Raw genomic sequence first — 22,253 nt, 5'->3', positions numbered from 1 at the left:
TATCGGCAAACTTTTTCATGCGAGATGAAGCCTGTAAAAGAGAATTTTGGGTCTCTTTCCATATGGTGGAAAGATCACGAGTTACTTCATCCACAGCGGGCAAACCAGAGGGCAAGGGAGTAGGGAGGGGGGGGAGAGGGTGACGGCCGTACACCACGAAAAATGGGGATTTAGAAGAAGATTCAGAGACTCTGAAGTTGTACGAGAATTCGGCCCATGGTAGAAGATCTGCCCAGTCATCCTGGCGGGAGGAAACAAAATGCCGTAAATAGTCACCCAGGACCTGGTTAATTCTTTCTACTTGCCCATTGGATTGAGGATGATAAGCAGAAGAGAAGTTTAATTTAATCTTGAGTTGTTTACAGAGAGCCCTCCAGAATTTTGACACGAATTGGACGCCTCTATCCGAGACGATCTGCGTGGGCAAACCGTGAAGACGAAAAATGTGTACAAAAAATTGTTTTGCCAACTGAGGCGCTGAAGGAAGACCAGGAAGAGGAATAAAATGTGCCATCTTGGAAAATCGATCAACGACCACCCAAACAACAGTGTTGCCACGGGATGGGGGTAAGTCTGTAATAAAGTCCATACCAATCAGAGACCAAGGCTGTTCGGGGACAGGCAGAGGATGAAGGAGACCAGCAGGCTTCTGGCGAGGAGTCTTATCCCGGGCACAGACAGTACAGGCCCGCACAAAATCAACAACATCCGTCTCCAGAGTCGGCCACCAATAGAAACGAGAGATGAGTTGCAAGGACTTTTTGATGCCCGCATGGCCAGCGAGGTGGGAGGAATGACCCCATTTGAGAATCCCGAGACGTTGGCGTGGAGAAACGAAGGTCTTCCCTGGAGGAGTTTGCCTGATGGAGGCTGGAGAAGTGGAGATCAGACAGTCAGGAGGAATGATGTGTTGCGGAGAGAGCTCTACTTCCGAGGCATCCGAGGAACGAGAGAGAGCATCGGCCCTAATGTTCTTGTCGGCAGGGCGAAAATGAATTTCAAAGTTAAAACGGGCAAAGAACAGAGACCACCTGGCCTGGCGAGGATTCAGCCGTTGGGCAGACTGGAGATAGGAGAGATTCTTGTGATCGGTGTAAATGATAACTGGAAATTTTGATCCCTCCAGCAGATGCCTCCATTCCTCAAGTGCCAATTTAATGGCCAGTAGTTCTCGATCCCCGATGGAGTAGTTCCTCTCCGCCGGAGAGAAGGTCCTAGAAAAAAAACCACAAGTAACAGCATGCCCGGAAGAATTTTTTTGTAGAAGGACCGCTCCAGCTCCCACTGAGGAGGCATCAACCTCCAATAGGAAGGGTTTAGATGGGTCAGGTCTGGAGAGCACGGGAGCAGAAGAAAAGGCAGACTTGAGCCGTTTAAATGCGTCTTCCGCTTGAGGAGACCAGGACTTAGGATTGGCATTCTTCTTGGTTAAAGCCACGATAGGAGCCACAATAGTGGAAAAATGTGGAATAAATTGTCTGTAATAATTGGCGAACCCCAAAAAACGTTGGATAGCACGGAGTCCGGAGGGGCGTGGCCAATCTAAGACGGCAGAGAGTTTATCTGGGTCCATTTGTAGTCCCTGGCCAGAGACCAAGTATCCTAGGAAAGGAAGAGATTGACATTCAAACAGACATTTCTCCATTTTGGCATAAAGTTGATTGTCTCGAAGTCTCTGAAGAACCATGCGGACATGCTGGCGGTGTTCTTCTAAGTTGGCAGAAAAAATCAGAATATCGTCCAGATACACAACAACACAGGAATATAAGAGATCACGAAAAATTTCATTAACAAAGTCTTGGAAGACGGCAGGGGCGTTGCACAGGCCAAAGGGCATGACCAGATACTCAAAGTGTCCATCTCTAGTGTTAAATGCAGTTTTCCATTCGTCCCCCTCCCTGATGCGGATGAGATTATAAGCACCTCTTAAGTCCAGTTTGGTAAAGATGTGGGCACCTTGAAGGCGATCAAAGAGTTCTGAGATAAGAGGAAGGGGGTAGCGGTTCTTTACCGTGATTTTATTAAGTCCGCGGTAATCAATGCAAGGACGTAGGGAGCCATCTTTTTTGGACACAAAGAAAAATCCAGCTCCGGCAGGAGAGGAGGATTTGCGGATAAACCCCTTTTTTAAATTTTCCTGGATGTATTCAGACATAGCAAGAGACTCTGGGGCGGACAGAGGATAAATTCTGCCCCGGGGTGGAGTAGTGCCCGGGAGGAGGTCAATAGGACAGTCATAAGGCCTGTGAGGAGGTAAAGTCTCAGCTTGTTTTTTGCAAAATACGTCAGCATAGTCCATATAAGCCTTAGGGAGACCGGTTACAGGGGGAACCACAGGGTCACGGCAGGGAGTACTGGGAACCGGTTTAAGACAGTCCTTGAAACAAGAAGTACCCCAGCTCTTGATCTCTCCTGTGGACCAATCAAGGGTTGGGGAATGGCGTTGAAGCCATGGTAGTCCAAGGAGAATTTCGGAAGTGCAATTGGAGAGGACCAAAAACTAAATTTTTTCGTGATGAGGTCCGATGCACATTAGAAGGGGCTCCGTGCGGTAACGTACGGTACAGTCCAATCTTTCATTGTTAACACAATTGATGTAGAGGGGTCTGGCGAGACTGGTCACCGGGATGTTGAACCTGTTGATGAGAGAGGCCAAAATAAAATTTCCTGCAGATCCGGAATTCAAGAAGGCCATAGTAGAGAAGGAGAAGGTAGAGGCAGATATCCGCACAGGCACAGTAAGGCGTGGAGAAGCAGAGTTGACATCAAGAACTGTCTCCCCTTTGTGCGGAGTCAGCGTACGTCTTTCCAGGCGGGGAGGACGGATAGGACAATCCTTCAGGAAGTGTTCGGTACCGGCACAGTACAGGCAAAGATTCTCCATGCGGCGTCGTGTCCTCTCTTGAGGTGTCAAGCGAGACCGGTCAACTTGCATAGCCTCCACGGCGGGAGGCACAGGAACGGATTGCAAAGGACCAGAGGAGAGAGGAGCCGGGGAGAAAAAACGCCTCGTGCGAACAAAGTCCATATCCTGGCGGAGCTCCTGACGCCTTTCGGAAAAACGCATGTCAATGCGAGTGGCTAGATGAATGAGTTCATGCAGGTTTGCAGGAATTTCTCGTGCGGCCAGAACATCTTTAATGTTGCTGGATAGGCCTTTTTTAAAGGTCGCGCAGAGGGCCTCATTATTCCAGGATAATTCGGAAGCAAGAGTACGGAATTGTATGGCGTACTCGCCAACGGAAGAATTACCCTGGACCAGGTTCAGCAGGGCAGTCTCAGCAGAAGAGGCTCGGGCAGGTTCCTCAAAGACACTTCGAATTTCCGAGAAGAAGGAGTGTACAGAGGCAGTGACGGGGTCATTGCGGTCCCAGAGCGGTGTGGCCCATGACAGAGCTTTCCCAGACAGAAGGCTGACTACGAAAGCCACCTTAGACCTTTCAGTAGGAAACTGGTCCGACATCATCTCCAAGTGCAGGGAACATTGTGAAAGAAAGCCACGGCAAAACTTAGAGTCCCCATCAAATTTATCCGGCAAGGATAGTCGTAGGCCGGAAGCGGCCACTCGCTGCGGAGGAGGTGCAGGAGCTGGCGGAGGAGATGATTGCTGAAGCTGTGGTAGTAGCTGCTGTAGCATCACGGTCAGTTGAGACAGCTGATGGCCTTGTTGCGCTATCTGTTGCGACTGCTGGGCGACCACCGTGGTGAGGTCGGCGACAACTGGCAGTGGAACTTCAGCGGGATCCATGGCCGGATCTACTGTCACGATTCGGCTGGCAGGAGGTGGATCCTCTGTGCCAGAGAGGGATTGGCGTGGACCGTGCTAGTGGACCGGTTCTAAGTTACTACTGGTATTCACCAGAGCCCGCCGCAAAGCGGGATGGTCTTGCAGCGGCGGTAGTAACCAGGTCGTATCCACTAGCAACGGCTCAACCTCTCTGACTGCTGAAGATAGGCGCGGTACAAGGGAGTAGACAAGAGCAAGGTCGGACGTAGCAGAAGGTCGGGGCAGGCAGCAAGGATCGTAGTCAGGGGCAACGGCAGGAGGTCTGGAACACAGGCTAGGAACACACAAGGAAACGCTTTCACTGGCACAATGGCAACAAGATCCGGCGAGGGAGTGCAGGGGAAGTGAGGTATACATAGGGAGTGCACAGGTGAACACACTAATTAGAACAACTGCGCCAATCAGTGGCGCAGTGGCCCTTTAAATCGCAGAGACCCGGCGCGCGCGCGCCCTAGGGAGCGGGGCCGCGCGCGCCGGGACAGGACCGACGGAGAGCGAGTCAGGTACGGGAGCCTGGGTGCGCATCGCGAGCGGGCGCCACCCGCATCGCGAATCGCATCCCGGCTGGAGGCGGTATCGCAGCGCACCCGGTCAGTGGATCTGACCGGGGCGCTGCAGTAGAGAGGATGTTGCGAGCGCTCCGGGGAGGAGCGGGGACCCGGAGCGCTCGGCGTAACACTGCACATTCACTGCACAATTTCTCAATGTTGCTCCGCATTCCGATCCAATAGAACATTCGCTTGACAGTAGCTTTGGTTTTGTGGACTACAAAGTGACCATGGTATGAATTAAGGACCATCTCCGCATCTCTTTGGGGGACCAGAATCTGATGAAATCGATCTTCAGAGACCGAATCCAAAGAATTTCGGCACAACAGTCCTTTGTGCACAAACAGCCGCTTCCTTTGTTGCAACAGAAGTTTCAGCTCGTAGTCACACTGGGCCCGGCGTAGATGGGTTGGTACCTTTTTCGCCAGAAGGTAGTCCAACATATCCCTCATGACTCGAGTTTTGTCCTGAAGAATCTTCCAGGTGTGTTCACCGTCCATGAGGGCGGTCACAAGATTCTGGTTCACGAACCGTTGGTAGAATGGGGGAATCTCCATGTCTTCCCACACGTCTTCGACAGGGGGTTCTTCGTCGGGGGTCATCCTAGACAGAACGTCGGCATTGACATTCGACTTGCCGCTTCTGTGCTTGATGGTGAAACTTTAATTGGCTAATCTTGGAGCCCAACACTGCTCGATGGCACCCAACTTGGCAGCGTTCAGGTGGGCCAACGGGTTATTGTCCGTGTAGTCAGTAAATGGCGTGTCAGCCAAATAATCTTTGAACTTTTCGGTCACGGCCCACACCAGGGCGAGGAGTTCCAACTTGAATGAGCTGTAATTTGCATTGTTGTTCTCTGCTCCTCGCAGGTTAAGACTGGCATTGGGAATTACTCGCTCTTGCCCTTCCTGGACTTGGGACAGGACAGCTCCCAGACCTTCAAAACTGGCATCAGTATACAGCTGAAATGGCTGACTGTAGTCTGGATACGCCAGGATGGGTAGTTCTGTCAGCAGACGTTTGAGAGCTCGGAACACCATCTCTTGCTCTTCAGCCCATTCAACAAGTAGTCTTCCATTGTAGTTCTCCATCGCCGTACCCCGTAAGAGAGATGTAAGGGGTTCCGCAATCTGGGAAAAGTGGGGGAATGAAACGGCGATAGTAGCCGGCAAACCCCAGGAAGCTTCTGACATCTTTCACCATTCGCGGGGTTGGCCCTTTCTTGACAACTTCCACCTTTTCAGGATTAGGCTGTACTCCCTCTGTGCTGACAACATGACCCAAGTAGTGGACCTGAGGTTTGAGCAAGTGACACTTTGATGGTTTGATCTTCAGCCCATGCTTGATCAGGACTTGGAAGACATCTGACTGGTGGCTAAGGTGTTCCTGGTAGGACTTGGAATACGCAATGACATCATCCAGGTACAATAGGACACTTTAGATGGCCCAGGCACCTTTCCATCAGATGCTGGGATATAGCAGGGGCATTGCACAGCCCAAACGGCATACTTTTAAACTCCTGATCCATACTTACTTCTCCTGATCCTCCACGTCCATGGGCACTTGCCAATATCCACTGGTTAAATCCAGGGTGGAGAAGTAAGCAGCAGACCCGAGGGCGGTGAGTGACTCCTCGATCCTTGGCAATGGATAAGCGTCCTTGTGTGTGACATTGTTCAATTTCCTGCAGTCAACACAGAAGCGGATGGTTCCGTCATTTTTGTTGACTAGGACAAGTGGCGCCACCCAGGGGCTCTGACTTTCCTGGATTACGTCTGCCTCTTTCATGTCGTCAGCTTCCTCTTGACAGTCTGATACATGCCGGGCACGACCAGACGGTGTCTTTCCTTGATAGGTGGCTGGAGGGCTCACACTGGATCCTTCGGCCACTTGAGCCGCACACTGTCGGGCCACCAGACGTTCTGTCACAATGTCTTTCGACTCTAGGAGGTGCAGCTGGGCTACAGGAGTGTATTTGGGCAAGGCAGTAGCAGAATCAGACAGGTTTACTAACTGCACCGGGACTCTCCTATTGGTCACAGTGACAAGGCTTCTCGCAGCTCGAACAAGAGGATGATCCAATTGCATAGGTTTCAGCAGGGCTTGATAGTCCCTATTCTTGACTCTGGGATGTGCACAACATCAGATGATGGTCTCCGTGTTGGATTAGAGGTCTCCGACCTGATGTCTTGAACTCGTAATCTTCAGATTTCACCTTGCCTGTTGGCAATCTTCTGTTCCACCTGTAGAACTTTCAAGTGGTGCTGCGCAGCCTGCTGGCCTGAAGGGGACATATGGGGAAGAGATGCATGCAAGGCATCTAATATTTCAGCTGTTGCTTTAAGGAAAATAAGGTGCTTTCCCCTTTAATATGATTGCTGAAGTGCTGCAGCGGCTTGGACTTGGCTAATGGGGGTACTGTAATGGATGTTCCCCCTCTATTTTGCAGGCAACCTGTTGTAAATAGTCTTGCGACCAGACTTGCAGGTACTAATGGGTTAATGCTAACACCGGAGACTTAATACTGACAATCGTTGGTGTTTGCAGAGTCTGTGCTGCAGCAGGTACTTGTTAGATAACAGCAGAGTCGGACGCAGCAGCCGGAAACTCCAATATGGCTGTGCCCAGGGAACTTCCTTTTTTGGTCCGGTCGGCAAAATCTTCCCCTGTGCAACACAGGGCAGTTCTTTGATTCCTCCTCTCTGTGCTGAAGAGGCATCACCGCTGGGGACTGACGGGGTGGAGCTGCGACCACTCATGCACGAGGGAAACACTGAACCAAGTTAACACTTTCAGGTACCAGTGACTCAGAGACCTTAACCCCTTAAGGACTCAGGGTTTTTCCATTTTTGCACTTTCGTTTTTTCCTCCTTACCTTTTAAAAATCATAACCCTTTAAATTTTCCACCTAAAAATCCATATTATGGCTTATTTTTTGCGTCGCCAATTCTACTTTGCAGTGACATTAGTCATTTTACCCAAAAATGCACGGCGAAACGGAAAAAAAATCATTATGCGACAAAATCGAAAAAAAACTCCATTTTGTAATTTTGGGGGCTTCCATTTCTACGCAGTGCATATTTCGGTAAAAATTACACCTTATCATTATTCTGTAGGTCCATACGGTTAAAATGATACCCTACTTATATAGGTTTGATTTTGTCGCACTTCTGGAAAAAATCATAACTACATGCAGGAAAATGTATACGTTTAAAAATGTCATCTTCTGACCCCTATAACTTTTTTATTTTTCCACGTACAGGGCGGTATGAGGACTCATTTTTTGCACCGTGATCTGAAGTTTTTATAGGTATGATTGTTTTGATCGGACTTTTTGATCACTTTTTATTCATTTTTTTAATGGTATAAAAAGTGACCAAAATACACTTTTTTGGACTTTGGATTTTTTTTGCGCGTACGCCATTGACCGTGCGGTTTAATTAATGATATATTTTTATAGTTCGGACATTTACGCACGCGGCGATACCACATATGTTTATTTATTTATTTTTTTACACTGTTTTATTTTTTTTATGGGAAAAGGGGGGTGATTCAAACTTTTATTAGGGAAGGGGTTAAATGACCTTTATTAACACTTTTTTTAAACTTTTTTTTGCAGTGTTATAGGTCCCATAGGGACCTATAACACTGCACACACTGATCTCCTATGCTGATCACTGGCGTGTATTAACACGCCTGTGATCAGCATTATCGGCGCTTGACTGCTCCTGCCTGGATCTCAGGCACGGAGCAGTCATTCGTCGATCGGACACCGAGGAGGCAGGTAAGGGCCCTCCCGGTGTCCGATCAGCTGTTCGGGACGCCGCGATTTCACCGCGGCGGTCCCGAACAGCCCGACTGAGCAGCCAGGTCACTTTCAGTTTCACTTTAGAAGCAGCTTTGACCACCGCTTCTAAAGGGTTAATACCGCACATCGCCGCGATCGGCAATGTGTGGTATTAGCCGCGGGTCCCTGCCGTTGATGAGCGCCGGGACCGATGCGATATGATGCAGGATCGCGGCGCGATCCCGCTTCATATCGCGGGAGCCGGCGCAGGACGTAAATATACGTCCTGCGTCGTTAAGGGGTTAAGGGCTTGTTGGGACTTGAATTAGGACTGGACAATTTAATACAGGCCACTTTGACTTGACAGTTGCTGACATGGACTGACTTGATTTGACTGACGACTGACAAAGCTATGACTGTAGCTTACTTGCAATTGACTGTGGCTGCAGACTGGACTTAAGGCCTCCAATGAGTCTGGACACACACACTAGGATTCCACTTGACTGGACTCAGCTTAGCAGAAAGAGCAGAGCTCAAAGAAAGCGAGCTAGCTCCTCCCAGGGCTTATATGGGGAGACTAGGAGGGAGCCATAGGTCACCCCTGGGATCACCTGGTCACTGGTACCTCCTGGGTAACAATCACATGGTACATTTCATAAAGCAACAACACATTATATATTATAATACATAGCAAAACTTATATACCGATGGGGGGGGACAAGTATAAGGGGCCCAGGGAACACTAAAGGGAGGCTGCCGGACAGGGAAGCAAGAGAATTAGGTAACATCTCCCGTACTGGGCCACCACACTCTTTTACCTAAGGAATTGTGTTGTGTTAACATATGTGAGGTTTTTACAAACTTTTTTTTCCTGTTATAAGGAGAAGTGTCCTTTTTTTTCTACTTTTCTACTTGAGCCCCTGCTCCCCAAAATGTCTGTACACGTCCCTGGTAAAGACACTTTTCTGTCCAACACATGGCAGCCTGTACAATAGGGGCTGCAGAATGTCAGATGTCTCTTTTTTTGTTGAGACACAAGTCTTTTGAGAAAAATGTTCACGAAATAGACTGAAGGTGGTTACTGTAAAGGTCTTTAAGTGGTTAATGCATACCCCTTTAGTGGGCTGATCTCTGTGCACACTACAATGTACAATCAGTCAGAAGCAGCACACGTGGAGGGCATGCTGTGGGCACTAGCCCCTCCTGTGTTCTTCCTCCGCTGCTTAGTCTGTACCTCTCCATTAATAACTTACTTGAGGCACGGAGTATTTCTCATGCAGGATGATGTAACTTCTGAAGAAGGAGGGGTATGACAATGAGGAAGGGGCGTGCTCTCTCCATACATTTCCATTCTGTTGAACGCAGGATTATCCTATTTGTTTAAGTATAAATAGGAGAGTTGGTATAGCTGCAAGATGCCACACACAAAAGGACCATCTTCTCACCGCCCAGGATGGCACAGTCACTTAAGCTGGTCAATAGGACTTCGGTATTCAGGAACCTCACTGACTTATGGGCTGAGTTTATGTTTAAAAATCCAGAGAAAGTCATCAAAAGACACAAGTCCATGGCAGACGTGCCCGGACCGTCTGCTGCCAGCTTCTTAACTGATATATTCTTCAGGAGAGGGCTATCCCGGCTGCATGAGCTACAGGTAAGCGGCTTTTATATAGATTGCATGGACTACATGACCCTGGGGAATGATGAACATTAGTAAGACATTGTGTGCCAGGGCAAGAAACTAATGCTGCCAGCTGGAAACAGAATCCTAGACGTACCATTGTTATTAGAGATTTCCAGCCCTAGAAAAGGGTATATATATAAATATATATATATATATATATATATATATATATATATATATATATATATTAGAAACAATGTTACCCATTGATTTTTTTTTTATTACTAAATCAAATATTATATTTGTAGGCAGCTAAAGCCAATTTGATGCACACTGCCCCAATTGTTAAAATATCATCACCAATATACATTGTAGTTTGTTCACTATTGGACCTACACTCATAGTACTGTAAAGTTAGATCTTTTAAAATATATATATTATTATTATTATTATTATTATGCTACTAAGCATGCCTGGGTTATAATACTACAAGAAATGAAGCATTTGACAGTGTAACCATTATGGGGGGGTTGTAATACATTGAGAATATTCTGAATGAATCATCGGCATGAACAATACATTCCTCATTTTATCTCGAACTCCCCAGATGTATTTGGTACAGGACATGTTAGTTGTATGAAAAGTGCAATATCTCCATGCACATCAGATACTAGTATAATATTCAGTATTTAGTCATCTGTTTCCTCTCTTACACATATCCTTCTCAGATAAATGTGACGATATTCAGATTTGTCAGACAGATTCATTGCTGGTTTCACCATAGAATGTGGCAATCGCTTTCAGCACCTTTACGAGTGGACAAGGCTTCTCCTACCACAGCAGGAATAGAGTGCATACAATCTGACTATGTCCCTATAGGCAGGATTCCTGGCTAATCTAGATGATTGTCTATTGTTTAATCTGATCGCATACACTTCTAACAAAAGGGGGACTATAGTTTCATTGTTCATCTCCTAATTTGAAGATTTTTAAGTACTTTTTTTTCTCCCTGTTGTGGCAAGAGATGGAGTTATTGGGGGGGGGGGGGGGGGCTGTTGGGGTTGAGTTTGTATTATATGTTGGCTATATGGACACTTATGGAATCACCCTAGTAGCTGTGAGCTCTGAGTAATCACTCTTTTAGTGAATAGTCATCCACAACTTATAGTCTGCAGGGACCTGTCCAGTGCCACCATTAATGTGACTCAATTGTATTTATTAGGAACAACGGCCCGGCATTTATCATTGTAGGTGTAAGTGAAGCATTTTTATGCACCTTTTTTGTGTGCTGGTAATGTACATTTGATGCATTTTGTACAGGTAAACATTTTCTGAAATTTCTCTCTTCACATACACCAAAAAGCTAAGCTAAGTCTGGGCTGGTGTAGTTTTAGAGACTTTTCAGTGGCTTTGCGCCTTTTTACAAAAAGGGTGCAGTTCATAAATCCCTTCCATATCGTGTATTGCCAAAATCAGTGGATTGCAACTCAAAATCAGCAGAAATGTGTAAACCAAAAGGTGCAAAAAACTGTCTAAAGACAATGATAAATGTTGCCCATGGTGTCAGGAGTATAGTACACACACAGTTAAAATCAGAACTGCCCCCTCTACATGTTTCGGTGAAACAACACCGGAGGTTGCCTCACTGTTTCCTCCTGATGGTGTTGTTTCACCGAAACATTAATGGTGGCACTGGACAGGTCCCCGCAGACTATAAGTTGTAGATGGCTATCCACTAAAAGAGTTATTACTCATGATATAGTGACAGTCATAATCCCTGGCTTACTTTTTACTCTAATACATTAAAAGTTAGGTTTTAGGTAGTCAGTAATTATAGGGATTTTTGTACCTTAGGCTTCCTTTGCCTACGGGGTAATTGTGTTTAGTTATAAAGTTTAAATCAACTGATGCCAGAAAGTTAAACAGATTTGTAAATTACTTCTATTAAAATAATCTTAATCGTTCCAGTACTTATTAGCGGCTGTATACTACAGAGGAAATTTTTTTCTTTTTGGATTCCTTTTCTGTCATTACCACAGTGCTCTCTGCTGACACTTCTGTCCATGTCAGGAACTGTCCTATAAAATCCCCATAGTAAACATATGCTGCTCTGGAGAGTTCCTAAAATGGACAAAGGTGTCAGCAGAGAGCACTGTGGTCGTGACAGAGAAGAAATCCCAAAAGAAAAGAATTTCCTCTGTAGTATACAGCCGCTAATAAGTATTGGAAGGATTAAGAATTTTTATTAGAAGTAATTTGATTTAAAAAAAGAAGACGTTTTCCACCAGAGTACCCCTTTAAGTAGCCCTCAAGTCTTTATGGCTAACCCCCAGGTTTCAAGCTTGGTTTGTATATTTTCCACTTTCTTATATTTGTTACTATATATCTGGAAACTTCACCTTCCTACCACACACTATAAACATACATTTTATAAAACGTATGCTTACTTAGGTTATACACAACTTACTTTATTTGTTACTACTGTGATTGAGCATTATATGACTTTACAGCCCTATTAATTACTCTAACACATCACTACTTCTATATTCCATTAGTTGCAAGGAAAAGCCAAGTATGGGCCTGTATGGAAGGCAAGCTTTGGTCCCATTCTGACTGTGCATGTAGCTGACCCATCACTCATTGAACAAGTCTTACGACAAGAAGGAAAGCATCCCATCCGTTCTGATCTGTCATCCTGGAAAGACTACAGACAGTACAGGGGTCATTCCTATGGACTACTTACAGCGTAGGTATCCAGAAAAATTCTCTAAATAATACAAAATGCTAGTATTATATCTGTACTTTCTACTTAGTAAATATATAGTTACAGAATGTGGTAAGATAAGTATCAGCTAACCATTCTGGGATTTTCCATGATAGCAAGAGAGCTGTTCATGTAAACCTGCTATATATATTGCCTTTTATGTAATTTATCTGAATTTAAAGGGGCACTCCGGTGCTCCAGCGTTCAGAACATTTTGTTAAGAACGCTCGCAGCCGGAGGCCGTGATCGTGATGTCATGGCCACACCCTCCCATTGACATGCCCCCTCCCATAGACACGCCCCCTCCCATAGACATGAATGGAGGGGTGTGGTGTGACCTCATGAGGGGGGGGCGTGGCTGTGATGTCGCGACCACTGCCATAGGAACCTGAACAGGTGCTGCAGGAGATCAATTTGGATAGGGGATAAGATGTCTAGCAGTGGAGTACCCCTTTAATTATTTTCAATTTGAAGGGGTAATCTTACTTGTAATTTGTTTGTAAAAATGTGCTTAGGTTGGTGAAAACCCTATACTTACCTTTCCTGCTCCTGCCACCACTTTTCTCCCAGAGCAGTCCTGTTGTACTGTGTTTCTTGTCTTTGGAGTCAGCACTGTCTGCTGAGGGTGGACATTGATGTGTGCCGTGGCCGTTGATGGGCTGACTGGGCAATACACATGCTGACCCCAAACACAAGAAGGAGTGCATGATGGGAGAACGCTGGCGGGAGCAGGGAAGGTTAGTATAGTGTTTTTTTTTTGTGTTTTGCACCAACCTTTAAGGAACAGTCAGAATACCCCTTTAAAGTGGTTGACTGCTATTGTCACTTATTGTTTGAGGGATCCCACACAAATAACATGATCATGGGCTGTCTTGCTGCTTGAACCTACGCGATCAGTTGTAATCTGTGGGGGAACCCTACAACAAGTGATCAGTTTCCCTGTAGTGCCTCCACTGGGGAAATCAGGCATTTACATGATGCATTTTAGAGATGCTGTTAGACTCTCTCTACCATGGCTAATAGATAAGGTTCCTGAATGGAGGACCACTATTTACTTACTTTAAAACTACCCTAATAGGGTAGTTTAAACTGTAAACAATATTTTGCATACTTTTTCTATTACTTGTATATTGAGGTAAAATCTTTGTCTTTTATTATTATTATTATGTGACATCTGTATTCTGTCTATATGATCCTTGCAGTGAGGGGGAGGAATGGCAGCGGTTTCGCAGTATTTTGGGGAAACACATGTTGAAGCCCAAGGAGGTGGAAGCTTACAGTGATGTTCTCAATGATGTGGTTGGGGACTTAATAAAGAAAATTCAACACCAGAGAAGTCAAAGTCCACAACACGTTGTCAAGGACATCTCCAGTGAATTCTACAGGTTCGGATTAGAAGGTAAAATTATTCCCATACTTATTGATTCCAAGATCAATATATTTAGCAGTATACTGTATTTTTCAGAGGAATTAAAATTCTGCACATCCTATAAGTATGAATTTCATCTTGTTCTAGGTATTTCCTCTGTTCTTTTCGAATCTCGCATTGGTTGTTTGGAGACCACGGTCCCTAAAGAAACAGAGAAGTTCATTCAATCCATCAACACTATGTTTGTGATGACCCTTCTCACCATGGCCATGCCCAAATTTCTGCATAAAATTTTCCGAAAACCCTGGCAAAAATTCTGTGAATCCTGGGATTACATGTTTGCTTTCGGTAAGGATTGTGTTGCATCTTGCACACTTAATGCTGATATCTATAGTTGACAGCTCATTTTTACCAGTATCATAAATAGAGATGAGCGAAGTTACAGTGATTCGATTTGTCACAAACTTCTCGGCAGTTGCTGACTTTATCCTGCATAAATAGTTCAGCTTTTAGGTGCTCCTGTGGGCTGGAGACTCTCTCCTAGGACTGGATCCACATTTTCCAGTCCACCGGAGAACCTGAAAGCTGAACTAATTTATGCAGGATAAAGTCAGCAACTGCCGAGCCGAGACCCCCGCAATCTCTCCTGCAGCACCCCTGTCATCTGGTGCACGAAGCGAGCTTCATTCCTTGCCCGATGACTGGCGATGCAGGGGCTGGAGGATCATGAGATCATGGCCCCACTCCCATAGACTTGCATTGAGGGGGCAGGGCATGACGTCACACGGTTGTGGGGCCGTGATGTCCCCTTCCATAGACTTCCATTGAGGCGGCGGGACGTGACATCACGAGGAGACGGGGCAGGGACGTCATGATCCTCTGGCCCATGCATCGCCAGTCATCAGGCACGGAGCGAAGCTCGCTCCATGCACCAGATGACAGGGGTGCTGCAGGAGAGATCGCGAGGGTTCCCAGCGGCAGGACCCCTGCGATCAGACATCTTATCCCCTATCCTTCGGATAGGGGATAAGATGTCTAGGGGCGGAGTACCCCTTTAAAGCTGTTTATGCGCATTGGACCAAACCTTCTCTTTTTTGGTGCAATCAGCCAAAAGTCTAATGTGTATGGGGGCTTTCGGGCGGTCCTCTGTAGTCAGCTCACAGGGACAAGAAGAATCAGGGGAGCTGATAATGTATAGCAGCATCTTTTTCTCTTCATTGGTTCAAGTCTATCTGGGAGTTGGGAACGATGTTTGCTCACCTTTAGCTCCAAAACGAAAATTCATCCAGGGAAATCCATTACACAATCTACATACAGGTGCAGAATATCAGACAGAAAAGCTCTTTGATCTATGCAGTAGAATATTGATTTTATGTTGGGCATACATTGCAATTTCAGTTATTTCTCCTGTTCACACACAGCGGCTGATCTAATCCCAGTTGTGTTATGTCTCTTCTCTACATTAGCTGGAGATGCAAACACTACGGCGTCTACAGCATTTTTTTCTTATTGATCCTGAAGCTTTACATCAGCTGCATTATATTTTGCTAAGTTCTTTGACCTTTCACGAGCAAATAGTAAAAGTTGCTTATCTAAATCCTATAGCAGTCATGGCTATATGTTTATTCTATATCACGATATTGCATTTTTTCTATACTTTAATAAGTATCATACAATTAATCTCATGTATGCAATTACATAATGGGCAAATAAATAGAAAAATTAGCACCAACGATATCATGATATATTATGTCAGGACGTAACTCTTACAATACATGGTTAAAGGGGTACTCGGCCTCTAGACATCTTATACCCTATCCCTTATCCCAGCGGTGGGACCCCCGCGATCTCGGCTGCGGAACCCCAGATATCTGGTGCACGGAGCGAACTTTGCTCCGTGCCGGATGACTGGCCATACGGGGCGGATGATTGTGATGTCGCGGTCACTCCCCGCTCGTGACATCACGGTCACGCCCCCCCCAATGCAAGTCTATGGGAGGGGGCGTGGCGTCCATAGACTTGCATTGAGGGGGCGTGGCCATGACACCACGAGCGCGGCATGGCCATGACATCACGAGCCTCCGGCGCTGCACCCGACGCTCTAAACGAACACTGGGTGCAGCAGAGAGATCGCAGGGGTCCCCAGCGGCGGGACCCCCACGATCAGACATCTCATCCCTTATGCTTTGGATAGGAGATAAGATGTCTAGGGGAGGAGTACCGCTTTAAATCAATGAATAAACAAATACTTTTACGTATTATATTTGTATATATGTATAATTTTAGTCTGTTTATTTTTGCAGCTAAAGGTCATATTGACAAAAGAATGGCAGATGTAGCTGAGAAACTGTCCAAAGGGGAGAAAGTAGAAGGAAAGTACTTGACCTATTATCTGGCTCAGGAAAAAATCCCTATGAAATCTGTGTATGGCAATGTGACTGAGCTTCTTCTGGCCGGAGTAGATACGGTAAGTCGGCAATGAGTTCTGGTGGAAAATCTGATATGATAATCTAGTACAATGTTTCACAACCAGGGTGCCTTTACCTGTTCCAAAACTATAATTCCCAGCATGCCCGGACAGCCGAAAGCACGCTGGTTAGGAAACACTAGTTTAGTAGATACAGCAAAGTTTATTAAGTAACACATAAAAATGTAAAAACTACAGATAGGCGATGAGTGTGCAGTAGTAATGTATTTGTTTTATTCTTTAATGACTTTTGTATGAATTCCCTTTTGTTTATGGCAGATATCTGTTCCATACATGCATTGTTCCTTAAGTTTATTTATGTTGACTGCAGATTTCCAGCACTCTTTCCTGGAGCTTATATGAATTATCGAGACATCCAAAAGTACAAGCCTCTCTGCACCAAGAGATCCAGGAGGTTCTTCAAGGTCGGGAAATCGCAACAGCAGCTGATGTCACCAAGATGCCCCTTATGAAAGCCGTTGTGAAAGAGGTGCTAAGGTAAATTTACAATATATATATGTATATATGTATAGTATGCATTTATGGACCTACAAAACAGATATATGTATAGTATATATGTATGGACCTACATAACAGATATATATATGTATAGTATATATGTATGGACCTACATAACAGATATATATATATGTATAGTATATATGTATGGACCTACATAACAGATATATGTATAGTATATATGTATGGACCTACATAACAGATATATATATATGTATAGTATATATGTATGGACCTACATAACAGATATATATATATGTATAGTATATATGTATGGACCTACATAACAGATATATATGTATAGTATGTATGTATGGCCCTACACAACACATATATGTATAGTATATATGTATGGACCTACATAACAGATATATATATGTATAGTATATATGTATGGACCTACATAACAGATATATATGTATAGTATATATGTATGGACCTACATAACAGATATATATGTATAGTATATATGTATGGACCTACATAACAGATATATGTGTATAGTATATATGTACGGACCTACAAAACAGATATGTATATATATATATATATAGTATGTATGGCCCTACAAAACAGATATATGTATAGTATATATGTATGGACCTACATAACAGATATATATGTATAGTATGTATGTATGGCCCTGCACAACACATATATGTATAGTATATATGTATGGACCTACAAAACAGATATGTATATATATATATATATATATATATATAGTATGTATGGCCCTACAAAACAGATATATGTATAGTATATATGTATGGACCTACATAACAGATATATATGTATAGTATGTATGTATGGCCCTGCACAACACATATATGTATAGTATATATGTATGGACCTACAAAACAGATATGTATATATATATATATATATATATATATATATATAGTATGTATGGCCCTACAAAACAGATATATGTATAGTATATATGTATGGACCTACATAACAGATATATATGTATAGTATGTATGTATGGCCCTGCACAACACATATATGTATAGTATATATGTATGGACCTACATAACAGATATATATGTATAGTTAGTATGTATGTAGCTACAAAACTTCTGTGCACTAGTTTTGTCCAAGGCATTGTTTTGATGCTATAAGAATCTGCCAAATATTAATGATAAAAAAGACATGTCTGTGAATGTGTTATCTTATCTCTTCTAGGCTGTATCCAGTTATCCCTGGCAATGCACGTGTTATATCGGACCGAGACATCCAAGTAGGAGAGTACATCATACCAAAGAAGGTAGGTTCATTCATGTGTTCTGTAAACTATATTTCTTCTCCATGTAACCCCCCATCTCGGTCTAATACAGAGGGGTTTACCCAAGTCATGCCATTAACAGAAGCTTATTTCTTTTAGACACTCATTACACTCTGCCACTATGCCACATCCAGAGACGAGAAGTACTTCTCAAACCCAAATGAGTTCCACCCTGAGCGCTGGATGAAGAAAGATGAGTCTCATCACCCCTATGCCTCTATTCCATTTGGTTTTGGCAAAAGAAGCTGCATTGGAAAACGTATTGCAGAACTAGAAGTGTACCTCGCACTTTCAAGGGTAGGTAGAAATATTGCGTTTATAGAGAGTCATGTATCGTATTAGTATCAGTAGCTTCATCAGTGTCCTGAAGTGACAGGACCACGATAAATCAATCCCAAAAACGTCTACATATAGGCTGATATTTATCATTGTCTTTATACAGTTTTTTGTGTCTACAAAAGGCGCAAAAAAGGCGCAAGAAGAGTTTATTTGCGCCCTTTTTGCGCCTTTTGGTTTACACATTTCTACTGATTTTGAGTTGCAATCCACTGATTTTGGCAATACACATGATATGGAAGGGATCTATGAACTGCGCCTTTTTGTGAAAAGGCGCAAAAAAGCACAAAGCCACAGAAAAGTCTCTAAAACTACACCAGCCCGGACTTAGCTTAGCTTTTTGGTGTATGTGAAGAGAGAAATTTCTGAAAATGTGACCTGCACAATATTTATCATATGCCCTGTGACCATTTAATAGATTTGGTGATCCTACACATTACCAGCACACACAAAAAAAGGTGTAGAACAATGCTTCACTTACACCTACAATGATAAATGCTGGCCATAGTGCCCATGAAAATCCCATCATTTATATCAATGACAGGAATAAATAAATAAACACTACAGGTCTAGGAGAGGGAATGAGATACTGACCCATACAGAGATGTTGCTTCTAGTAAGTTTTCTACAGTCTTTAGTTCACAGCAACACTGTTCAGTACTACTGTATAATGTCCTCCACACTGCTGCTGATTCTGAGAGTGCGTGACAGAGACATAGGGGAACAGGAGCTCATCTTCTCTATATATGCTGTGTATAAAAGACATCATAGCATCTAGCCTATGCTCACTATTGAGCCGAGCCTAGGGAAAAATGATAATTATAGTCGGAGCCGACAAAGGAGAAAACTGCTGATATGTGTGTATACATTTAAAAGTCATGTAATAGTCAGAAATACTTACTTAAGACTTACACTTACTCCAGTGTAGTGGTGTCTTACTGCCCGGCTTCATTATTAATCAGCTATTTGCATAGTGCCAGCTTATTTTTTTTTAGGAATTATTCTAACAAAATGAACAACCCCTTTAGTTCTGTAACAAACAAAGCCGAATTAAGTTTTTTGTTTTAATGGTCTCTCAATTTCCTTTCCAGATTCTTACCCACTTTGAAGTAAGACCTGAGAATCCTGAATGTGTGGTGAAACCCATGACCAGAACACTTCTAGTTCCAGATAAAGAAATCAATTTACAATTCCTGGAGAGATAATTTCATGTTCCCCCCCCCCCCCCCCTTTTTTTTTTTTTGTCTTGAAGATTTAAGTGGAATTGGGATTTCATATTTTTTTATTGACTGGTCCTCAAAATCTCACAACAATTCTTGTCAGAATTCTTTCGTAGCTAGTCATCATAGGTCCAAAGATGAAGAGTTCCATGTTCCAGTTCCAAGCTACTAATAATGAATATTTATTAATATAGGATTATTATGGACAGTAATTTGGAGAAATACATATGACATTTTTTGTGGTCATGCTTGATAAAGCAATGACCTTAGTGATGTACAACATGTTTAAAATGCATTGACGCACTCACCACTGGCTGTTAATATGAAACTGTCCTTACCTCATGTACGTCAATTGTACGTCAATTGTTGTTAATGATAATTTATACAAGATGGTTTGTACATATTTAACATCTATTTATTTATCTGTTCATACGTGTCTATGTAAATATCAGTAATAGATACTGTCAGTGTGTTAAGCTCTGTTCTATATGTTTGTATATATTTTTGACACATGGATCTTTGTTTTTTATATTTTTATATATTTATTATATAACATTAATAAATATTTGTTTTATATAATGAATTTTGTACTTTTTTACTCGCAATGTAAATCAATCATGTTATTAAGTGAAAGCCTAAAATCTGTGTGGCTTGGCTACATACATGGTGATGACATCAATGTTTAGCCTTTTATCTTGAAGTTCTGCTGGTGAAATAATTTTGGGTCAATTACTTACCATAACAGACAGAAGAGAGTTGACAGCTCCTCTATAATCCAGTTCCTAACAGGTGACGTGTTCTCTACTTGGAGTTGTTCTTTACCTTCTTTTCATTATCTGACTTAGACCGTCATGAAGACTTCTCCTGATACCTGCCAAGACATCACTGACCCCTCACTTATAAATGTATTAAATAAATTCATACCCCAGACCCCTGTATAAATCCATACCCCAGACCCCTATATAAATCCATACCCCAGACCCCTATATAAATCCATACCCCAGACCCCTATACAAATTTGCACCCCAGACCTCGAGACCCCTCCTCTCACACAGTCATAATAGACCTCCAGATCCATCACAGAATACTCAGGACTACTTAATTAGCCTCTCCCCTCCCCAGTAGTCATAGATTTCCCCCTAGCCCACTCACATAGCATTAACAATACCCAGCCCCTATAATTACACCCTATGCAGAAGTAATATTAGACCCTTCAAAGAATCTACACAGAGTTCCTACCCAGTGCCTCACTAGAGATACCCAGACCAATTGCCTGCCCACTGATTCCTATTTACAAGTCTCCATTCCTGGTCACTGTGCAGTAGCCAGCACTTGCCCCTTTGAACCATAGCCCTGGACAACACGTCATGATGTCATGTGTGACAGGAGTGACCAAGGGTTTTTACAGGACCAGTCATCAATACCCGATTGGCGGGCTGCTTATACTTGACACCTTTGCCGATCAGCTGTTTCTTGTAGCTGCAGGACCCAAATGTAATATAATAATAATATACAAAGCCGTACTCCTGTGCTGAGAATAATGTGGTGCCTCTATACAATATACAAAGCAGAGGCGTCTGGCTCCCTACATTGTTTACAAATGAACAACCTACATGAATAAGACCATCAATCCTAAAGTAATACCAACCAAGGCGAGAAAAAAAACAATAGATATCAACCTACAAGAATATCTCAACCCTCAAATAAGAAAACACTTAATGCAAATATGTAGAGCAATGTATAATCTTTATTAAACAACCCAAATCAATGACATAATTTGCCCACCCCTAAAAAAACATGTATACACATAGACATATTAAAAAACATAGCAGCAGTGAGGGAACACAGAGTCACAAATAAATACATCTAGAAGAATAGAAAATTCATATTTTGCATGCTGGGAACAAATTCATAACAATTATATACCCCTTTCTTTGTGGGCTAATATGAATCCAGTCCCCAGCATGCATCAGATATAACCAAAAATGAAGGTGCAATAGTGCATATAGCAGCAAAAAAAGGTGCACTGATAGTTGTATGTCACTAATTCTCAGCCACTAATTTTGCACATTTGCCATATAAAAGTTCACATAGAACTAATGTAATACAGAACCTGTGGTACGTGACTCAGACCGACTCCAGTATTCCCCCACCTCACACTCCAACGCGTTTTGCCCCGCTTCTTCCGGAAGTGATGAGGAGGGGGGGACATCAGGAGCTATTTATATGAGAGGGCCTTTAGTACTCACCAATCAGGAAAAAATATCCGTTGGCACCAAATACATGGCGCTTGAGATGCCATCTCCGGTTCCCATGCCTAACCGGACCTCTGCCGTCATTTCGCGGGATCTGCCGCTTACGCATCGTCACCAGAGAGACGAAAACGAGGCGCAGCACAAGTTCCGGACATGCGCACTCAAGCGCACAACGTCCATGTCAGATAATGGAAGAAGTGCCCAGAGATGCCGTAACAAGGCAGAATTGCCCAGAGATGCCGTTTACAAATGGGCTATGTGACTGAGGGAACAGCAGAACCAGGGGTAC

At 43.6% G+C, this 22,253-nt stretch overlaps 1 protein-coding gene across 5 annotated transcripts in view; it reads left to right on the top strand.

Annotated features, from left to right (window-relative positions):
* The window catches only part of LOC130358804 (25-hydroxyvitamin D-1 alpha hydroxylase, mitochondrial), a 52,200-nt gene extending 31,988 nt beyond the window's left edge, over positions 1–20,212 (top strand). For 2 of the 5 annotated variants that reach the window (XM_056562618.1, XM_056562619.1), the window contains exons 2-9: positions 12,302–12,492; positions 13,713–13,909; positions 14,027–14,227; positions 16,183–16,346; positions 16,678–16,844; positions 18,054–18,135; positions 18,253–18,450; positions 19,581–20,212. In XM_056562618.1, the coding sequence (XP_056418593.1) occupies positions 12,302–12,492; positions 13,713–13,909; positions 14,027–14,227; positions 16,183–16,346; positions 16,678–16,844; positions 18,054–18,135; positions 18,253–18,450; positions 19,581–19,694 (1,314 nt within the window). In that variant the 3' untranslated portion in view covers positions 19,695–20,212. Of the gene's footprint in view, positions 1–9,402; positions 9,777–12,301; positions 12,493–13,712; positions 13,910–14,026; positions 14,228–16,182; positions 16,347–16,677; positions 16,845–18,053; positions 18,136–18,252; positions 18,451–19,580 lie in introns of all 5 variants that reach the window. The other 3 variants (XM_056562616.1, XM_056562617.1, XM_056562615.1) reach the window with 3 other exon arrangements.
* The last annotated feature ends 2,041 nt before the right edge of the window (positions 20,213–22,253 follow it).

The sequence above is a fragment of the Hyla sarda genome, chromosome 2 (genome assembly GCF_029499605.1).
Source record: "Hyla sarda isolate aHylSar1 chromosome 2, aHylSar1.hap1, whole genome shotgun sequence".
Classification (NCBI taxonomy): Eukaryota; Metazoa; Chordata; class Amphibia; order Anura; family Hylidae; genus Hyla; species Hyla sarda.
This window is presented reverse-complemented; position numbering and strand designations above follow the sequence as displayed.